General features: G+C 40.7%; 1 protein-coding gene across 2 annotated transcripts in view; it reads left to right on the forward strand.

The window, feature by feature from the left end:
- LOC128891097 (sodium/hydrogen exchanger 9B2) overlaps window positions 1-19,681 on the forward strand; it is a 96,403-nt gene that overhangs the window by 45,445 nt on the left and 31,277 nt on the right. For both annotated transcript variants that reach the window (XM_054150300.1, XM_054150299.1), the window contains exons 3-4: window positions 8,135-8,399; window positions 16,123-16,323. In XM_054150300.1, the coding sequence (XP_054006275.1) occupies window positions 8,135-8,399; window positions 16,123-16,323 (466 nt within the window). The remainder of the gene's footprint in view (window positions 1-8,134; window positions 8,400-16,122; window positions 16,324-19,681) is intronic.

Raw genomic sequence — 19,681 nt, forward strand, 5'->3', positions numbered from 1 at the left:
GTCGTGGCAGTCCACGTCTAAACACGTGTATACACACCTTGAACTCCTGTATTCTGTAGCCAATAGATTGCAAGATCGATCAAGCCTCGGATCGTGTTGCACGAAAATTTCCGAGCGTTCGCGTTGCGAGCAGAGGGACGAAGACGACTGTTTTCATTGTATTCAAATAGAAGAGATCCTTAGCTCGCGAGTACTTTAGCCAGGTCGTTCCTTTTGAACTGATAGAGTCATTATTTTACGAGCCGAAAACCAATTTATTCTGGATAAATTTTTCAGTTCGAAAGTATCGTTACACGAATGTATCTAGGTTTATAGTGTAGGTGTGGAGGGTGTGACGAAGTGATCGAACTTGTAAGAGTTTATTCAATTTGAATACTGCACGAGTCATTTCGGTCCTATAATGTTATTTTGCTAAATATTGGAGATACGGAAAGTAAGTTAATCCGAATGTTTTATTGTTGTTTACATAAATTAATGCTGTGCGTATACCAGGAAAATAATTCAAGGGGAAAGACAAGCAAACAATCGGGTTTAAATAACAATTCCCTGACGCGAATAACAATACTCAACCGCCGCAGAACAATTTATACATCCTTTCATTGTTATCGAGTATACTACCGTGCATACATATTACGCACGTATGACAGATAAAAGATAAAGCGATTGATACACTAGGGCAATGGTTATTTGTCATTAAATGTCAACTTTATCGAGTATCAGTGCCGACGTAAAGCCTATTTATTGACTTTCGATCATGTTTGATCCATTTTTCCAGATTTGTTTCCAAATTTGGAACATGCCAACGTTCCAGCTGAATCGCATCGAATTATATTGAAAATACCAATGCTGCTAACGATTATTTTAGTGTCGACATTTATAAATTGACTCGAATAGTTTAGAATGTGTTCATGTTTCCCCAATTCTCTGCAAGATTACATCAGAGAGCTGAGACTTTGTATAATAGTTAGACAAATTAATTAGTTATTAAAAATGAATTTTCTTCGTCGTTGTCGCTTTTCACGCTTTTCACGCTTTTCTGCTTCGAAACGCGACCCGAGCGAAAGAAAGACTACGATGAAACGGAAAAGCGAATGATGCAATAAACGAAAGAGGTATCGTCGCATCGAACGAGAGTAATAATCGACGACACGAAAAGGATCGCCGAGTCTGGGAACGATTTCTATCGGAGCAATTAGAGAAATGGAGTCGAAAGAAGCGCGCACTCGATATCATTATCATTCCCGTTTCCACGTGATTTCATTAAAAGGCTACCGAGAGATTGGCTCGGTTCAAGGCTCTCGGAGCAATAAATCGAGTAGGTCGAGCTTCGACCAAGGTGTGTGGTGCTCGATCGATGATTTTCAGTCTGTCGTCGATTACAGACATTCATACATTACTGTTTAGGGTAGTAATTATAAAATCAAATTTATTGTGCGCGTATGCACAGTATAATACTCATCGACGCAGTTTTTGTTCACACTTTTGGATTTCTTCTATGTTATTAATTGAGTATCATCTTGAGTATCGTGTATAACTTGCGATAAAATTCACAATCGCATTTTATGTGAATTTCAAATAAATACAAATTATTTTTAAATCTATTAATATTGCTAATATCTATAACCATTGCAGCAATGGCTTCTAACGGCCAGCACAACGCAAGCATCACTCCGTTCGCTGGAATCGCGGTTGTTAGATTGCCGTGTGGGCAGCTCCGACATTTTGCCTCGCGAATAGATCCACTTTAGCCTTGATTTTGCGGTATCATCGCACTTGTTCGCGCTACGCGGATGTCCTTTGATGCCGGCGTAATTTGCGTTCGCGGCGTGGCACGCGCGAATGAAAAAATCCGTTGCGGATTTGCATGCGTGTGGAACGTTCGCGCATAGGCGACACACGGTGTCTTTGAGTGGCCATCGCGCCAGAGCATCCTTTTGATCCTTCGTGGCGCCGCATACATCGCGTGTGTTTACCCCGCGTCGTTTCCTGTTTTTTTTTTCTTCTTTCCACTTTTTCTCGCGTATTTATGCCTACGAGTAATTAGTTTTAATTGCTGGCAAGACTTTTCAGCCATGGAACACCGAGACACGTGAAACATTCGAGGAACGGTCGCGTACCTGCAGTTGCACTGTTAATTTTCGTCTTTCCTTTGTGTCGCGGCGTTCCTTGTGTTGGTCGACTCCGCTTATCGGATGCGCTTTGCGCTTCCTTTGAAAATGTATCCTCTTACGCGAGTCCTTTAGAGGCAGATGAAAAACTTGGCGAAGTTTAATTTTCGTTAATTTGAAATATTGCGTAGATGGTGTTGCGACTTTGAAAATCTGTGAAATTTAATTGAGGATAAGAATATAAGATGAACAAAATTCTGTGAATTAAAGAACAATTTAACAATATAAAAAGCTATATCAAAGAAAATAATGAAAAAAGAAATATTATGAAACCACTTAGTATAATAAAACAATTATATTCAATAGAAGAGGAAAAAAGTGGACAAAAGATAAAAAAGAAAATAGTCTGCCATTATACAGACAAGTTCCTCTCTGCGATGAGAGAAAAATAAATGCAGGTGAAAACGAAGATGGAGAACAATCGCTTTTCATAGATCGTTCCTCGATCGTTCGGAAGATCGATCCACGGTTGCATCGCGATCCCCGTTAGAGTGTTTCTACGCTGACAAGCTTGCCACCGCGCATTTTTCTGGCAGCCGCATTTAAATGCAAAACCCTTGCGCATCTAGTTCGCCGGCGTCTGAGCGGACGAAGAATTGGTATCACGGACGATTTTCGAGGAATATCTTTGCTACGTTCCGCGGTGAAAAATGACTGTAAGTCGTATGCAGTTTCGCGATCGCGATGAATACATATTTCGTCCTGCCCGAGCCGCTCAGCTCGGAACACGGTGCTGGTAACTTGGACGTTGTGTTTGTCGGCAATCTCGACGGGAAAATTGCTTGAGTAACTCGCAATTATATCGATTTGTTAGTGCGTTTTTTGGTTTCATTAGTCTTCCAGAACTTTTACCCTTGTGGAAGTTTTCGCTAATGAATTTATGCGCATAACTAGAATGGAATGCACGGGGAGTAGGTTTCAAGAACGCGAATTACGAAATCCTAGAAGACGTCCTTCCAAGTTTTCCCTGCTCGAGGAATTCGAGGATTCCTTTGATCCTTCGAGACCGATCGACGCATTGAAGATGCTCGTTAACCGTGCTCCTCCCTTCCTCTTCATGACCGACGTTTACGTCGAGGATCGTAAATCAATTCCTATCGATGCTGCGTCGAAGGCTTATCTTTTCCTTCGATCAGCGCTGAAAAGAGGAAAGTAGATTTTAAATCATCGCGTAAATGTAATGCTTGAATTTAGAGTTTAAAGTCTCCGTCTACCGAAGACGTTTAAAATGCGATTTCGTCGTTGAGCCCTGCTCGATTCTGCTTTAAATCTTGCTGGAAATTTAGTGGAGTACGAAATGTTGAAGAATTAGGAAACTCGCGAATTTCTTCCGGTATCTTCGTGAACAATTTTGAAACATTCGAAACTTACTTCTTTACATTTGTAGACTCAAAAACTCGTTATAAGTTTAGATTGTTACCTTGATAAATCTTTGAAAACTCTTTCTATCTTTGTCCTCCTTCTATTAATGGAAAAAAAATGTAATTGTACGTATAAAAGGTATACGTAGACCTTGGTAGTTATAGTGTTAAAGAGACGAAAACGAAACTGGGGGAAAAAGAATTCAGTATTTGATGGAGACAGTTTTATCGACCACTTGTTTCTGACTTGAATGATATGTTGGAAGATAAAGCCTTCATTGGGAATACGTGCCCGGGCAGACACGCTAGAAAGTACCGAAATCGTTGAAATCACTAAGGGAAGGAATGACTTCAAAACGTCTCGCATATCGTCGTGAATAGAGAAGGCGATACTATCGTTGAAACTTTTATTCCAGCCTCTTGTTTCGCGATACGTCAGTCGTGAGTTTCGAGGGAGTTTAAAAACAAACGCATACAGAACTTCCACGGTAGCCTTATAATTTTGTTTCTGGTAGAATCTCGCTCATTTTCACCTCTTACCTCTTTTTACACTGTGTAACTCGTTTTTGTAATAATTTTTTCCTTCGAACATATAGAATAAGAAAAGTTTGATGACAAATAAATTTTAATCAGTCTTCGAGATTATTTTGTCAATATTTTTGACCAATCTCAATAAGAATAAATAGCACGCAAGATTACCTTATCTAATAACTGTCAAGATTTTATATATTTTGATCCGATAACACGTAATGTATTGCATTCGCGTGCTTATGAGTCATCCATATTTGTTATCAGAAACAAAAGTAGCTACGTAATGATGAAACCATAAGGCAGATGGACTTTAATACGCAAGAGTAGTGTATCCTAATTTATAACTTTTGGGTTTGCAGTTTTAATATTTTAGAGTATACTTTAATATGCCGAAAGAGAAATATTTCCAAAATTTCCAGAACAATTCACCTTCAAATTGACGAATCGCAAAAATTATTTTCCACTTCAGTTGCGCGACAATTTCTCCAGGTCAACTGGATACAGTTGGCAATGATGTCGTTATACAAGTAATAATGCGCTTACGGTGTTACATCATAAATTATCATCGACTTTGCGATGACAAGTGTGCAAAAGTATACAACGGGTAACTCGTATTCGTCGCTCGAAATATCAACATTATCCATTGGGTCTTCTTATATCAAATCTGACAAGCTCTTACTAACGAATATCTAATTTGAAAAAGTATTTTATACTAAACTAAATATATAATACATACAATGTTACGCCCTGAATCTAAACATTTGTTGGTCGAATTATAGAATCCCAAAGTAAACATACAATATCTACAAAAGCCCACTAAACCTAGAAATTTGCCAGGTACGTTACAAAATTAACAATTAATCCATCCAATAATCAAGAAATCTCGAATGTCACCCAACTTTAGGACTCGAAACTAAACCTACCCCTCGAGGAGTTCATTTGATCACCAATAACGCTAACTAACCTCCCTAACTCTGCATAGTGTAGGGTAGGTAAAGATAAGGAAAAACGATGTTCGAGTCCAGGATCGTGCGACTGTCAGGATTAGTCCGAGGGGTAGAGCGTGGTAGCGCGATTCATGGCCACCCTGTACATGCACGTTCGCGATTAAGTACCGTGGCTGGATGATAAGTCTACTGCTCGCGGATAAGCGTCCTCTGGGCAGACGCGTAGAGAAGTTCCCAGCACAAATGCGCCTCTTGCGCGAATCGAGATTATCGAGGGACGCGAAGGCATGCCAGGAATCCTAGCGTTTCTGGGTTAGAGGCGTTAAGGCCGATTCGTACGGATGTATGTAGAAGGAGCGCGTAACCCCTAGTTCGATCGATAATGCTTGTCTCCATGGACTTTATTCAGACTGGATTTATCGTCCATCTCCTCTATTATCAGGACCAATCAAGGGTCACATGCACGATGTCCTCATTAACCCCAGCGTAACCTCTGCTGAACGTTCGGGGTTGTTTTATGGTACTTCATAGAATTTTGGTTGAAAGTTATTTTTTTATATCGTAATGGACGTTAAAGGAGTAAACATTCTGTGGCTTGTATAGAAATATGAAATGTGCTGCTAGAATTTTTAATTTATGAACTGAAAATAAAAACAGATCCATAGAAATCCATATTAATTAGATTCTAAGATGAAAATAAAAATATCTTCGCTACTAATAACGATATTATACTTTCCATGGATATTTAATATACTAGATGTCCAAAATGTGAGGTAAACACGGTCTAAGATGATCTATCATGTCTGTACAGATATCGAGTGCAATTGATATCGAACGGAAATGTTTTCCACGTAACTGGTGGAAGATGTAGCTCGATCGAGTGACGATATGATCGTATCGACGAGCAAAAAGATTAATGTCGAAACAGAGAACAGATTTATAATTCTCGCTGCCTCCAAAAAACGAGGTCGGGGCCAGCTCCAATCGAAGGACGAACGATTAAATTCAGTCGCGTGTAAGCTTCGACGAGGGTGTTGTTGTTTTGCGCGCATTACAGTGAACCATTGATTCAAATTAGAGTACATTTCGCTGGTTTAATCGCGGCACGGCCATAATGTAGGTCAAGTTTCTTTCTTGCGACACGTTTTGGCAGGAGAACAGCAAGCTCGTCAATGAACGCCTGCCAGAAGATAATAATTCCTTCTAAGTGGCTTGTTTCCTCCAAATGCAGCTGCACGCTTCTAAGAACTTAATTCTTCTTGCTTTACTTTTCTGTTTAGAACGATTAGAGTTGCATCATGCACTGGAGTATTTAACCATTACGTAAATTTTAACTGTGGTTTGACATACTTTTTATGTCTGTCCTCGAATCCAAATAAATAATTCTGCCATGGAAAATAATTTTTGAAATTAATCCTATTATTAGTTTCTCTTATTTCTAATTCTGCAGAAAAATTAAATTTATTACAGAATGCGTGAAAATGTGTAAAAATGAAATTCTGTTATATTTTCATTACTTGAAAGTATTATAATTCCACCGTTTCTATTGTTCGTGTTAAGATGGAAATGCAGTTTGTTCGCAATGGGATCGTGTTCTACCCGTTAAAATAAAATTAAATTGCACGTTCGAGAAACGTCTATCAACAGAGTGAAAAAAGAATAGAAAAATAGCGTTGTAAATTTGTAACATTCTTCGTATGTGCGTGTCTAAGTCAGCGTGGCACGTCTCCTGAAAAGGAAAATAGGTCCCAGGGGAATGGAATTTAAAAAATTTAAATAATCGCGTGGCCGGAAGCTAAAACGGACATTTTCCACCAGCAGTACTTTTAAATAAGTTATTTCCACCGGTGGCGGTGGAAACCCGATACGCTTTCTGCATTTACAACTGGGCACTGTTCCACGGGAAAAGACCGATTCTGAAAATAAATCAGCTGAATCTGTTTATTGTATCATCCTCGCCGCCTGTCGAAGTTAATAATTCGACCTCGATTTTTAATGACCGACTCACGTGGCTGAATTTCGAATCAGTTCTGCGACGAATAATAAGCACTTCTGCGTTGACATTTCATCAACGATCGACCTAATTCGTCTAATACATACTTACGCAACGGTGTGAAATTAAATTGATTTTATCATTTTTCATCTGCCCAGCATCCCTAAAAAAACCATAAATACCACTCCCTTCTTTGATAAACATCAAATCCTAACCTTCGTAAATCACTAAACAACTTTGCTCGAATCCAAACAACACGACTCACGTCGTACAAGAAGAAGGCTCTCTCTCAGACCAATTCGCGGTATCCACCGTTCCAGACGTTGTGTAAATGAAAATCGGCGAACTCGAGCTTAGTCCCTCGGTTCTGGAAAACGTGGAAGCTACTCGATGAAAACTCCGGCACTCACGGATCGTTAAAGACGGGCTGGAACTTTGCGAAACCGGTTCGCGGAGGCAGGCCGTCCGAAACTTATCCTATTACGAGTTTCTCGGGGTGAGAGTACGGTCCCGGTCGGGTAACCGAGTGGTTCTGCAAGCAAGGCATCGCCAATCTGGAGAGGGACCACGTCGAATTTACACCAAGAGACGCAAACTCGTGCGATAACCCACGCTACCACTCCTATCCAGGGTGAACACGAAGTACGCGTCTTCAAAGCGAGTCCTCCGCCACAAGTGACCCCTCTTCCCTCAAAGCTGATCTGCTTGTCGAGGCTTCGGTCGAGAGGAATTTCCTTCGCGACGAGTTCGAACATCTTCGGCAAAGTTCGTCCTGGAATTTGAGTGGGAGCATCGGTCTCGATGATCCTCGATATTCGAGAAATACAGGGGATGTTGTTTTGCAGAACTTTCCTGGTCAACAACTTCAACATCTGACGCAACTATGAATGGGGGAAAAGTAAATATGACGCCGCATTGTGTCGGTGGTTTTGTAACTTTTGGAAAGCGGCTTTGAAAAGGGAGGAGAATTTTTTAGGACGAATTGGAGTCGTGAAATGAATTATCTTAATAAGAAAAATTACGAGCTATTTGAAACGTATACCATTTGGGGTGGGCCACCCTAACACCCTGAACTAATCCTGGCTACCTTCTGATTATTAACACTTAATTTTATCTGGCTATTTTCTGTTGCAGAAAAATCGCTCTCGTGATCATCCTCACCAGAGCAGGCCTGGACTTGGACCCGAACGCTCTGAGAAGGTTGAGAGTCACCGTGCCGAAGATCGGTCTAATACCATGGGTCGTCGAGGCGTTTGTGATAGCCATAATGTCAAAATACCTGATTGGCCTGCCCTGGATATGGGGTTTCCTGCTGGGTAGCGTAGTGGCCGCCGTTTCGCCAGCTGTCGTGGTGCCGTGTCTCTTCAGGTTACGTGGCAAGGGCTACGGGGTTGCCAAGGTGAGATTAAACGTTCACTTAAAACATTTCCGACTCGGGCGTGTCTTTTCTTACTCGACTGCTCGGTTGGTAAATACTTGAGCTCTCGCGATGGCGGGCTTCTGCGCTGGAAAATTCATTCGTTGAATTCGGTGGATGCATTTCAGGCTACGACATTTAGTAATTGAAACGGTTGGACTCTGAATTACGGATTTTGCGGTGCGGTGGAGTCTCCATTATTCGAATTAGAGTAAACGAAACGTCGACTCGGTTGAAAAATAAAAGTTCCTTTTTTTTTTTTTTGAATTAAGAAGATACTGACTTTGCTTATTCCAGATAAGATATACTTTCGTCTAAATTTTACATCTTTTTCTATGTCTGTGAACTTACAAACTTGCATAAACATCCGCAGTGTAATGGTAACATTTTGTATAAGAAACTATATAAAAATGGAAAAATGATCACGCAACCGTCCTTGGTAGTATTCAGTGCCAGATCCATTACCACTCGTTGCATTTTATTCCTCAAAATGCAAGATGACGTGAACAAGAACCTCTCGAACAGTTTCAACCCCATCTAATAAGTCGTTCGGGCGGTTGACGCTGCTGTAAACTAATTACAAAGAGAAACAGGTCTTTCGAAGGATCGCGATATCGTTTGACGGAGGCATAAGTTGCCCGACAGAGAATTTCACGTGTCCAATTAGGTCTCATCTAAAACGCGATGCTTCCGCTCTTCGGAGGGGCTGCGTTGGTAAGTAATGCAACGAAGTTGAATCTGTTCGTCGCAGCGTGACACGCGGAACACCGTGCTAAACTTCCCCAAAAGCGACTCCTCGACACTAATTAAGTTTCTTTTGAACGCCGGTTTACTGTAGGTGTAATTTCGCGTCTGCTCGGGGCGCAATTGCCTGCGTGGCGCGGAAAAAATTCGCAACAAAGTTAAAACAAAGCGAATTGCTTCTTTGTGAATCGGCTATGCAAGTTAGCAGCGTGCGCTGCTGACAAAAATTTCCTTGATAACGCGCTTTGAACACGGCGCGCCTCCCTTTTTTATGAGGAAGATAGCAATAATTGACTTTCGGTTTACTTATTTATTTGACTTGCCCGTTTAGTCCCCTTTCTGGACTTGCGTGCGTTTTGGAGATAAATGGGTTGTAGGTAATAAAGAAATTCGGCACAAAAATCTGCAAAATTTATTCAACTCTATGTAAAACAGATTCCAAAGGGCTAATTATTAGATTAAAATGTACATATCTTTCCCATTCTCTGGTAAGAATGGTATAAACCAAAAATAATTTTTCTTTCTGTTTCCTGTTCTAAATATCCCACTCGGTATATTAAAATAACGAAATACTCAAGTAGCCAACTATCCGAAGTTTCTTCGCAGCCTTCGACGGTCGATGAAATATTCCATCGCGAAAGTGTCGAAAAAGTATCAACCGCGGTTCGCAACAACGAAAGAAAGTCCACGAGAGTTCGACAACTTTTGTCTCAGACGTCGTTTAGGTGAAGCGTCGCGGCGTCCAGAGAAATTAGTTTGAATACGGTCCGGGTGGTCTGATCTGTATTCCTTCGACACGGTCCGCCGCCTTTCGATAATCGATGCGGAAAACGGACTCGGCCAAGAACGGCCAGCTTTATTCCGCCTCGGCGGACATAATAAGAGAAACCCAGCTACGGTTTGTCCGCGTGGTCGAGCTGGCTAAAATACGAAAATCGCGCGGGGGTCAGCTCGATGACAATAAATTCGACAAAAGGTACACTACCGAATTAGATAGGATCGTGGTTTAAGCAGCGCTTTGTAATTGCGGCGAGTTACGGTGGTCACAGGATCCAGCGAAATCTCGGGTGAACCGGTGAGTCCACTGTGTTCGGTTTGAGCGAAATTGGGAACGGTGAACTGCGAGGAATCGAGTGTAAGAATGCCGAGACTGTTGCTAAACTCTGGGACAGATCTCGATTCAGCGCATCGATTAAATTGTTTGCCTTTGCAGCTGGAAGTTTTCAATTTTGGTTGATTTAATTTTCATTTGTAGGAACGTTGCTTTCTTTACGAAAGTTTGTCAATAAAATAATAAAAGGTCAATTCTGGGACAGAATTCGTTTTAACAGATTTTTGTAGAATTCGGTTAGTAAATTGCATCGTAATCTTGATCTTTTGACAATTTGCGAGGTATCGGTAAATTTTTATTTGAAATTACTATTGGAAAGTTCAAGTCACGTTATAGGTTGAGTCATTGAGAACATTGGAGAGAAAAAATTGATAAGGAACTCCGGGGAACTTTGGCAAAGATCGTTTCTTAAAATTGCTAAGGTATCGGAAGTTTCGAGCAGCTTCCTACACAAACAGCTATGCAAAGCGAGTAAAGTGCTGTTCTTTAACGACAGCGAAGTTTTCGTAACGAAAGCAAAATCAAGTATGGCGAAAACAAAATGAAACGCGAGAAAATTAATTGACAGACACACACACACACACACACACATTGTTTGAATTTGCGATCACTGTACTCGTAAAATTTCGTAAAAGTACTGTTAGAAATAGAAATTGAGACGAGAATTATTTATTTAGTCAAACTGCATTGGTTTCATTTCATTATTCATTTCACTTAAATTCATTTCGAATTTGAAATTATCTCTGTTTGAACTGTTAGTAAGAATAATTATACACAATACTTAGCGTTGTTAGTGGAACGGTTTAAGACTTGTTTGTCTTGGAGAATTTAATTTAGTAGAGGGAACTTCACTAACTCCGAAGATTAAACATGTTTCTTCGAAAAGTTTAAACTCTTCTTCAGTTTTCCAAACAAAACTCCATCGATTCTTCTGTTAGCACTATTAAAACAAATCTAATATTCATCAATAAAATCTAATACGGTTATAATTATACAATCAGTGTATAAATTATTATTCTAATTTTTAAAAAAAACGTAAAAAGTGAAGAAGAATGGTCCACAGCTCAAGGAAAATTAATGATAATAAATACTACGTAATCGAGGTATCTGACGATGTTAGAGATCTAATAGGGCGTTGTTTAATTTAAAACAGTTAACAATACGATTGTGTTCCCACGCAGTTTCGAGTAGAGTAGTCTCAGTGCCAAAGGATCTGTGTTCATTTTCCTCGAACTAGATGGGATTAAAGTTCGAACAACGTTTCGTAATTGCGGAAGATTGCAGTAGTGGTTGGATTTAACTAGATCTTTATCGATGGAATTTACTATACACCAGCATTGCACCTAGCTGTTATGCGAATGGCTGCTACGACTGCCTTGATAAAGAAAACTGAAATTAAGAAATAGAAATTAATACGATTTTTCTCTGCTATCTAATACAAATAGTAAAATACAATTAAAAAAGTGCACGCCATTTATAATCCCTAAAAGAATAATGTCTGCGACATATCAAAATTCTCTGCATTCCTGTAACGAAGATGTACATTTTCTCTCCGGGAAGGAAATCAAAGACATATGGTCGAATAATCACGAACGTCAATCCTCGACGTCGGTCGTGCAATTTCGAAACGCCTTTATATAAAAGCTGTCGAAGAAGTCTGTCGTCAGTGTGAACTTAGACACCCTTTGTTCACAAGGCGTATTAGATGAGCCTGGCAGCGACAGTTCTTATTGACAAACCAACGTATCGATCAAATTCTCAGACGGAACAAGGAAATGTTCATAAATTGTTGACTCTCTATCGTCGACGTCTGACCACGACGTAGTCAAGGAATTTTCTCAGACTGAGAATTTTTAAATTCGACTTTTTTTGTAATCTTCTATGTCTAAGGAAGAAATAAGTGTAGTTACGTCATATTAAGACGTTGTAATTTTGTTTTCTGTTAATGTTTTATTAATATACGTAGTGTTGATCTTTTCTCGCCGAGAAAGAAAACTTTCCCGCAGGCTGGGCGGAAGGGTAGAGAGCATGCTTTGATTTTCAAACGATTGACCGGACCGGTCCGTTCTTTGCCGGTGCACCAGCTGGCGCGACTCCTTCACGGAATGGGCTTTCCGTGAGGTGAAGTATCTATTTACTCTGTCACGTAAACTCTAGGATCCCCGTAGTCGGTTCGCTTCCCTGTTCAGTCGATAACTTTCCGAGGCAGCTTACGGCGAGTAATAAATTGTAAAGTCCGAAGAGTTGGCGAATGTAAAAACAGGGGCGTTGACAAAGTTTCCGCTCGTTTAAAGCGCTCCGGCGAAAGAATAAATTTATAATAAGGGCGTCGAGTGGTTAGTTACCGCGCCAAACAACTTCGAATACCTTGATTTTCGTTAACGATCTTCAGCGTGGAACGTTCGTCGTTCGAATCGAGGACAATCTTCTTGGGGTAAGTTCGTTATTTCGCAATGTAGCCTGGTAATGAGTATTAGACGTAATGTAGACCACACGTTGACGAGGTGGCCTGGTTTGGGGCGACCTGGACGTTTCGAGTGCGAAGAAGTGTAGGGTTTATAAATTGTTGAAACATATAGAATTGATGCTAGCTCGCGTTTTTACGGCCGTGTCAAGGACTGTTAGACCACTAAGCATTATGTGAGGAAACCAAAGGACAAGGGAACAAGATCATATATGCAAATAAATGTAAAATATAAAAAGTTCCTCTAGCTTTTCAAGTCACAATTTCTAATGTAAAAGAACAATTTTAAAAATCAAAGAAAAATATTTATTAGTGGGGCCAGAAAGTAATGTCGTTTCTTTTACATTAAATTCGAGCAAATAAATTTATAACAAGTTTTTATTTTTAATCTATTATGTAACAGGGACGAATAAATGATAAAATAAAGAAAGGAACTCGCCCTTAACGCACACATGGCGGTGCTTAAATTATAAAATTTAAGCACCGTCAGTTTTGCTATTTTCGTTGATTTCTTCGAATAGGATTGAAAGGTTTCCGCGAGCAGCGAACGATATAAAAATTAATGAGACCCAAGCCTGGATTTAACAAGTGTTCCCGAAGACCTTCGCGGACGTTGCACGCGAAGCGTCTCGAATGTTTGTCATGGCGATGCAGTCCTGCTTAAAATGATAATGACAGATATAGTAGCGAGAACAGGCGACAGGGCGGGGAGGGAGGAGGGGGTGAACTTAAATAATTCAGTTTAGAAAATGGAGTGGAAGCTGTTTGAAGAGTGCAAACGCCATTCCCGTGAATGTGATATTCATGAGATGAAACATCTAGACGGTGGAAGGGGTTGGAAGGCTTTTTGTTTATTTCTCGGTCGTTGGTGGAAGTGTCCTGGGAAGGAATTGAATGCCCTGTCAGAAGTGTGTCGGGTAATTCGCATTATTCGAGGGATCAAAGAAGTTTTTCATATGCCCTTTGTTCGCCAAGTCGAAGCGAATCGAAAAGGTTCGTCCTGCTTGCGAATTCGATGGAGATGCGTCCAACTTCTTTCCTCGTTCTACGCTTTTCTTCTTCGCCGAGGAGAGAGGACGATTCTCGTTGCTTTCGTAAATAAACGTATCCTTTGGACGTATCTCTCGAGTACATTGCTGTTCTTGCGGAGGGACCGAAATATCCCGAGAAAAAGTTCGCCGCAGCAAAATTCATCTTACGGTTCTTCTTCGGGGCTCGCACTAGAACTTTCTCGCGGACAATAACCGTTTCAATAGTATGATGTACACGGGGCATTGCTCTTCTTGTAAAACCGGTGTTTATCGCAACGCGAATAATTTAAATGGTGTATTACTCTTTGTAACTATCGTTGGCCTCTTGGCACGAAAAACGACAGTAAAATGCACGCGCTTGGGTATGAGTTGTCTGTTATGCTTGATGGACTGGAACTTTTAATATTTGTATTGGTATGGTGGAAAACAAGAGTAAGAAATGGTTTTCTTTCTTGAAACTTTTTTGGTATGATCCGAAGTTAAGAAGGGGGCACTGAATAATTGGACAAGAAAGAGTAAACAACATTTATTATTTACTTACTGCGATTTTAAAATATGCTGACGAAAGTCTAAAAATTATGCTATAAATTATAACTCCGTCGCTCTGTGCTGGTCTGAATTTCATTTCCATTGTTCCGGGCTAGTCAACCGGAACATGTCGTGTAACAGGTACCCGAATTTATGATTTTAACGCGTCACGAGAGGAATTCCTTCTCTTGTAACGAACAAACAATGAACCTTGTTCGTGTTTCTATTCATATAGAGTCAATATTTACGTTATTCTGTCAACCATTCTGTTCGTGGACAATTGACGCATTAAATTGAAAGGTCTACGTAGGTTTGTACCGTTACATAGCTAATATTTATATTTTACCATTTCAAATTTATATGTATATATATATAGAATATTTTATTTAGGATGAATTTTTTTTCAAAATTTAAGAGTGAAGTCAATATATTAAAATCACTCCAAGTCAATATATTAAAATAGTATTTTTTTTAATTTGACTTTTACTCCGAGAATTGCACAATTCTATTTTGCATGGCAACTGTTCGCCTCTCTTAATTAAATAGAGCACATTAATAATCTAATTGTAGTTTAAGACATTCTTTACGTAATTTCTGTTGAAACTTTTGTAAAGTATTGTAATTTAACTACCGTCCGCCATGTCTGTACTTGCGAACAGCTGGTTTAAGACAAAACTGGAAACCCCCTTTGATAATTCCGCTTCGTTATTTCTTGCATCTTCTCATTTCCCAGAGAGATATAACGAAAATGAAGAAACTCAAGTTACTTCGACTTCAAAGGATAAGAATTACCTTCCAGGGAGTTGGGTGGTCTGTTATAAAATTGTTTTGAACGCGGCGAATAGAAAGCAGAGATGATTACGATTTCTTTGAATTGAATGAACGTGAAATTTCATTTCAATTGTAAAACGCTCTGTTTGCACTGTCAATAATCTTGCATTAATAATATGAATGATGTATCGAACGTAACGTATATAATATAAAAATATAAAATCTAATACGGAATGTAGTTTTCGGAAGTAGCGTATATTCCCGTCTGGGGAAGCAAGTTAAATCGAAAAATTGGCCGGGGTAGCGAATGGTCGTCGATACAGAAAACGTACGACAAAACATAGCGTCGCGGGAACCGCTGACCAGTTGGAACGTTTACCCAGGGACCTCTTTCTGGAGCCACAGTTTGATTCGACTGGTTCGAGAATCACGATAGTCGGCAGACTTAAATCCCGCACGAGCTATCGCTTGCCCGATAGCTTTTCGTAGCAGCCGTGGAATCGGTTCCCCGTTGTCGTCGACTGGTCTCGTTAGATCCTTCCACTTATAATTCCTTCTCCTTCCTCTTCCCCTCCGTCGAGCGATTTCTCTGACCTCCATCCGCAGATTATTTTCACCGGCCTCGAACGTTCCCCCAGCCGAAGTTCCTTAATGGTTTTGAAGTTGCCTCGAAGAAATCTGATTGCACTCGATAACGAAGTTTCCGCGAATCACGGATGTTGTAGCCGTCCGAGGAAAATAAGAGAAGTCGGAGGTGGAAACGTTGGAAAATCGCGGAAGCCTTCGGTTCGCGTCGGAAAAGCCCTCGTCGCGATCGAATTCGATAGGAAGATTGCTCGCTGCGAAACGCTTAATAACTCTTTCCGATAATTTTCCTCTCCTAACGGGGCCCGTTTCGGATTCAATTTCGATTCACCTACGTGCCCATTGTTACTCCTCAGGGATTCGAAATCCAATTCGAACGGTGTAGTCGAATAGTGACGAAATTTAATCAAAATAATATCGTGTTGCTACTTACTTTTCCCTTATTACAGACCAAACATTTCATTTTTCCAGGGCATCCCGACCTTGATCATCGCCATTTCTGGAATCGATGACGCAGCGTCAGTGGCGATTCACGGAATCGTGAAGAGCATCATGTTTTCCCATGACGCGCTATGGTACCAAATCCTCCAGGGTCCAATTGCCATTATCGGAGGTCTTGGGTTCGGTATCCTGTGGGGTTGGCTGGCCAAATACGTTCCAGAGAAGGGCGACGTAAGTACTCTCCTCTTTTTTTAGTAAGTTCTTTTAAAATAGTGAAGCAACTTTATGGCTACGATTCCTGTAATAGAACTCGTTTTTATTACGTCTGGAGTAATCGTAGATTCCGAGGCTGTAATAAATGAAACCAGGCGAACGTATCATTTTGTCTCGGACTATATAGTAATAGCATAACGAAGAAGCTCGCTGCCAAATCCTCGGAAACGACTCGTCACCCCCGACCAGTCGAATAGGACATTTAATGCTATTGGCATTGTTAAACGCCATGTTAAATACGCTTAACGGAGTATACGAGTCTCATCGTTTCTGATTTACCGACGAAGGAGAAACTACTCTGATAAATTTCTGCGCGACGATAACGAAATAATGGCGTAGACTTCGGTGGACCCATGCGTGATTTTCGCGAATACGATTCAACGTACTCTATTGTTTCCTTACACTCAATGGGAGGAGGACTCTGTTTTGACGCAAGCAGAGAGAATCGTACGTTGATTAGCAGCGTTTGTGTTTGGATATTTCAAAAGGCTGTGTTTAATAATGTCGTCGTCCGGAACGTGCGATTTTTGAAAAACATTTATGGAGAATATCATAGTTTGCTTTCGACGACAATTCTCCAAACATGAGTGAAATGTGATGGCTTAGATTTTTACCAAGGATGTATTAACAGAATTTATTGCTGTGCCTGTTTAAAATAAACTTAGTATTTTTGTTTATAAAGGAAAATAAATAAATAATGAAAATAAAAGACTCAGAATTAATGTCAACTTCAACAAATTAGAATCTGTCAGTCGAGTTCAAGAGCCCATTTATTTCGATTTAAGGATTCAATTAATTCGAGAGTTTAGAAGTGCAACGAGATTAGTCGAAATAGTTCACGAGCTCAACTACTTTACTTTAATAATGCAAATAGTTCAAAGTTCAGTGTTCCGTCACAAGAGTTCAAATACTTTGATGCTTCAAGTTGACCTAATTCAACATCCAAGTTGTAACTTTTCTTTCTAAGAGGATTTTGTACGGTTGCAAGCACAATTAATGCCAATAACTGCTATTTTTCATGGAATCTTCAGAATTATGTAAATGTGTTTTTATTATATGCTGTATATTTCAAGAAGATACACTGAAATTTATATTCATGCTTAAAACAACGTACAAAAAGCAACGAAAAAATCCCCTACGAACCGTCACTCTTCTGCTCTGGAATATACCACCCCTTAATTAAGGCTCGCCCATCGATCTATTAGTGACAGCGAGTGCGCGATCAGACAGCCATAAAGCCACGGATCGCGATATAACGGATAATTAAAAATTAATCCCCTGGCTCGAGTACCTTCCCTGCAATATCGTCCCCCGTCGTAAACCGAACCACTATATCAATAACGACTTAACTTGTTCGGATAACGTCGCCTGTTTTTGCCAACTTTGAACGTCTCCGCGTCGTTCCACCAGCGGAACAGTTTTCTCGAGCGTTCCGTTACACTTCCTCGACGGAAGAATTCCCCGGCAACGCGCGAACGAGCCCGTTATTGCTGCTTCGTCATTTGTCATTCACCGAATGCCGGCCATTCGCATGATACACGGCACCATAACGCTTGACCCGATCACCGGGGCAATAAAAGACAACGCTTTGGCACATGGCCCCGCGATTTTGTTCCTCAACGCCGCCCCTGCACCTTCGGCAATAACCCACGCAAGCGATTTTGATACAATACGACCAGCAATTGTTCGTTATAAGCTGGTTACGTGGGAAACGCGAGCAACCGGCGTCGTTTCGTCCTTTCTTCGTGGCCGAGGCGGAAGGTACAGAATGGTCCTCGAAAATTGCCCCGTTGGTTTATTGTGCTCTTTCAACTCCGCGATACGTTTAGAGAGGGAAGAGACGAAAATGGTAATCGAGGCGACTGAAAGGAGAGTCAGTTTGTAACGAAGTCTTCTTTTATTTAATGAATTTCTTCTCTTAGACAATGCTCGACACTTAATGAACTCCGCAATTAATACTACTTCTTAAGAATGGTCTTTATTGAGCTTTATTGAGCTATCATTTAATTTAGACAAATTTTGTCAATAGAATGTTTATGCAATTGACTGTATATTCCAACAGTTAAATCACGCCCTTTCTGTTCAGAACTTTCCAATACTCGAGCACGGACTCATGGCGAAACACTCAGGTCACCAAAAAAACGCCAAACGCATTCCTCGAGTTCGATCAATCTCGATCGTTGATACATCGCCGCGAAGCTTCGCCATTTAGAAACAATCACTCGAATCTTCCACGCTCATCCGTGCACTTTTCTCTCGCGACCATACGCGAGCCACGTACGCCCCGTGTGACCCATTTTCACCTATGAATGGATTTATCTCCTAAAGTACGTCGAATTAAAAAGAAAAATGATGAAAACGCGAGCCGTAAAGGACTTCCATTGGGTAGCATTAAAATTTCACAATGAGTAGTCGGTCAGAGTGTTTAAAGCGTGTGCTGCCCACTTGGGTCTTTTTAAGTGAAACCTTTATCTCACGGATCATTTTGATGCTGATAGAAGAACCACTGGTTGAAGCTAAGACAGAAAAAACACAACCCCAACTTTTACAAGTAATATTTTACAAAAAATAAAAAAAAACGATGTGGTCAAACAACCAGGATGTTTTATCGCAGTAGTATTCTGCTACATAAATTGCTCGTTATCTACAGAAAATGTAAATGTAACGCAATGAATTGTTTATCATCTGCAGAAAAATTTGTATAGTATTAGAGCAAGGATGAACCAGTTTTTGCACTATTTAGTCGGTGATAAGCATGCGCGTATAAATAAAAATAAGTAGAAATGGTCTGTAGATAAGGTTTTTTTAATATTCTTTTCTCAGCCCCCTTCGAGTTAAAATTGTTTCTCTAGAAACACGGATCCTTCTCGCGAGATATCCAAAACAGTCCACCCCCAATCGAATCCTAGAGCGATAAAAACGTATCACAGTGTCGTTCTCGGTGCAAGAGAGGTGAGAGACCACCTGGATCGCGGTCGTCGAGAGTCGCCGACGTGCATTATCGCGACGGTAGATCGATCGTAGCCGATCGAACGATCCCTGGCCTCGTTCCTCAGCCACGAAAAAAGCCCTTGCAACGGTTTTCCAAGGCGCGGCTCGACGGAATCGTTTTTCATCGGATCCGTGGCGTCCTCATCTTGGCAGTTCCCTGCAGGCCAGCCGCGCAACGCCGCAAGATATCAGACTCGGCCAACCAGGGAAGCAGCTAGTGCTGACAGAATTTATTATTCGCATCGTGTTTCAGCGTGATTTACACCCGTGGCCCGCGCGTCCGCTTTTCTCCGCGAGTTGACGCAAATTGTATGTTATCTGTCTT

Source organism: Hylaeus anthracinus, unplaced genomic scaffold (assembly GCF_026225885.1).
Source record: "Hylaeus anthracinus isolate JK02 unplaced genomic scaffold, UHH_iyHylAnth1.0_haploid 12001, whole genome shotgun sequence".
NCBI lineage: Eukaryota > Metazoa > Arthropoda > Insecta > Hymenoptera > Colletidae > Hylaeus > Hylaeus anthracinus.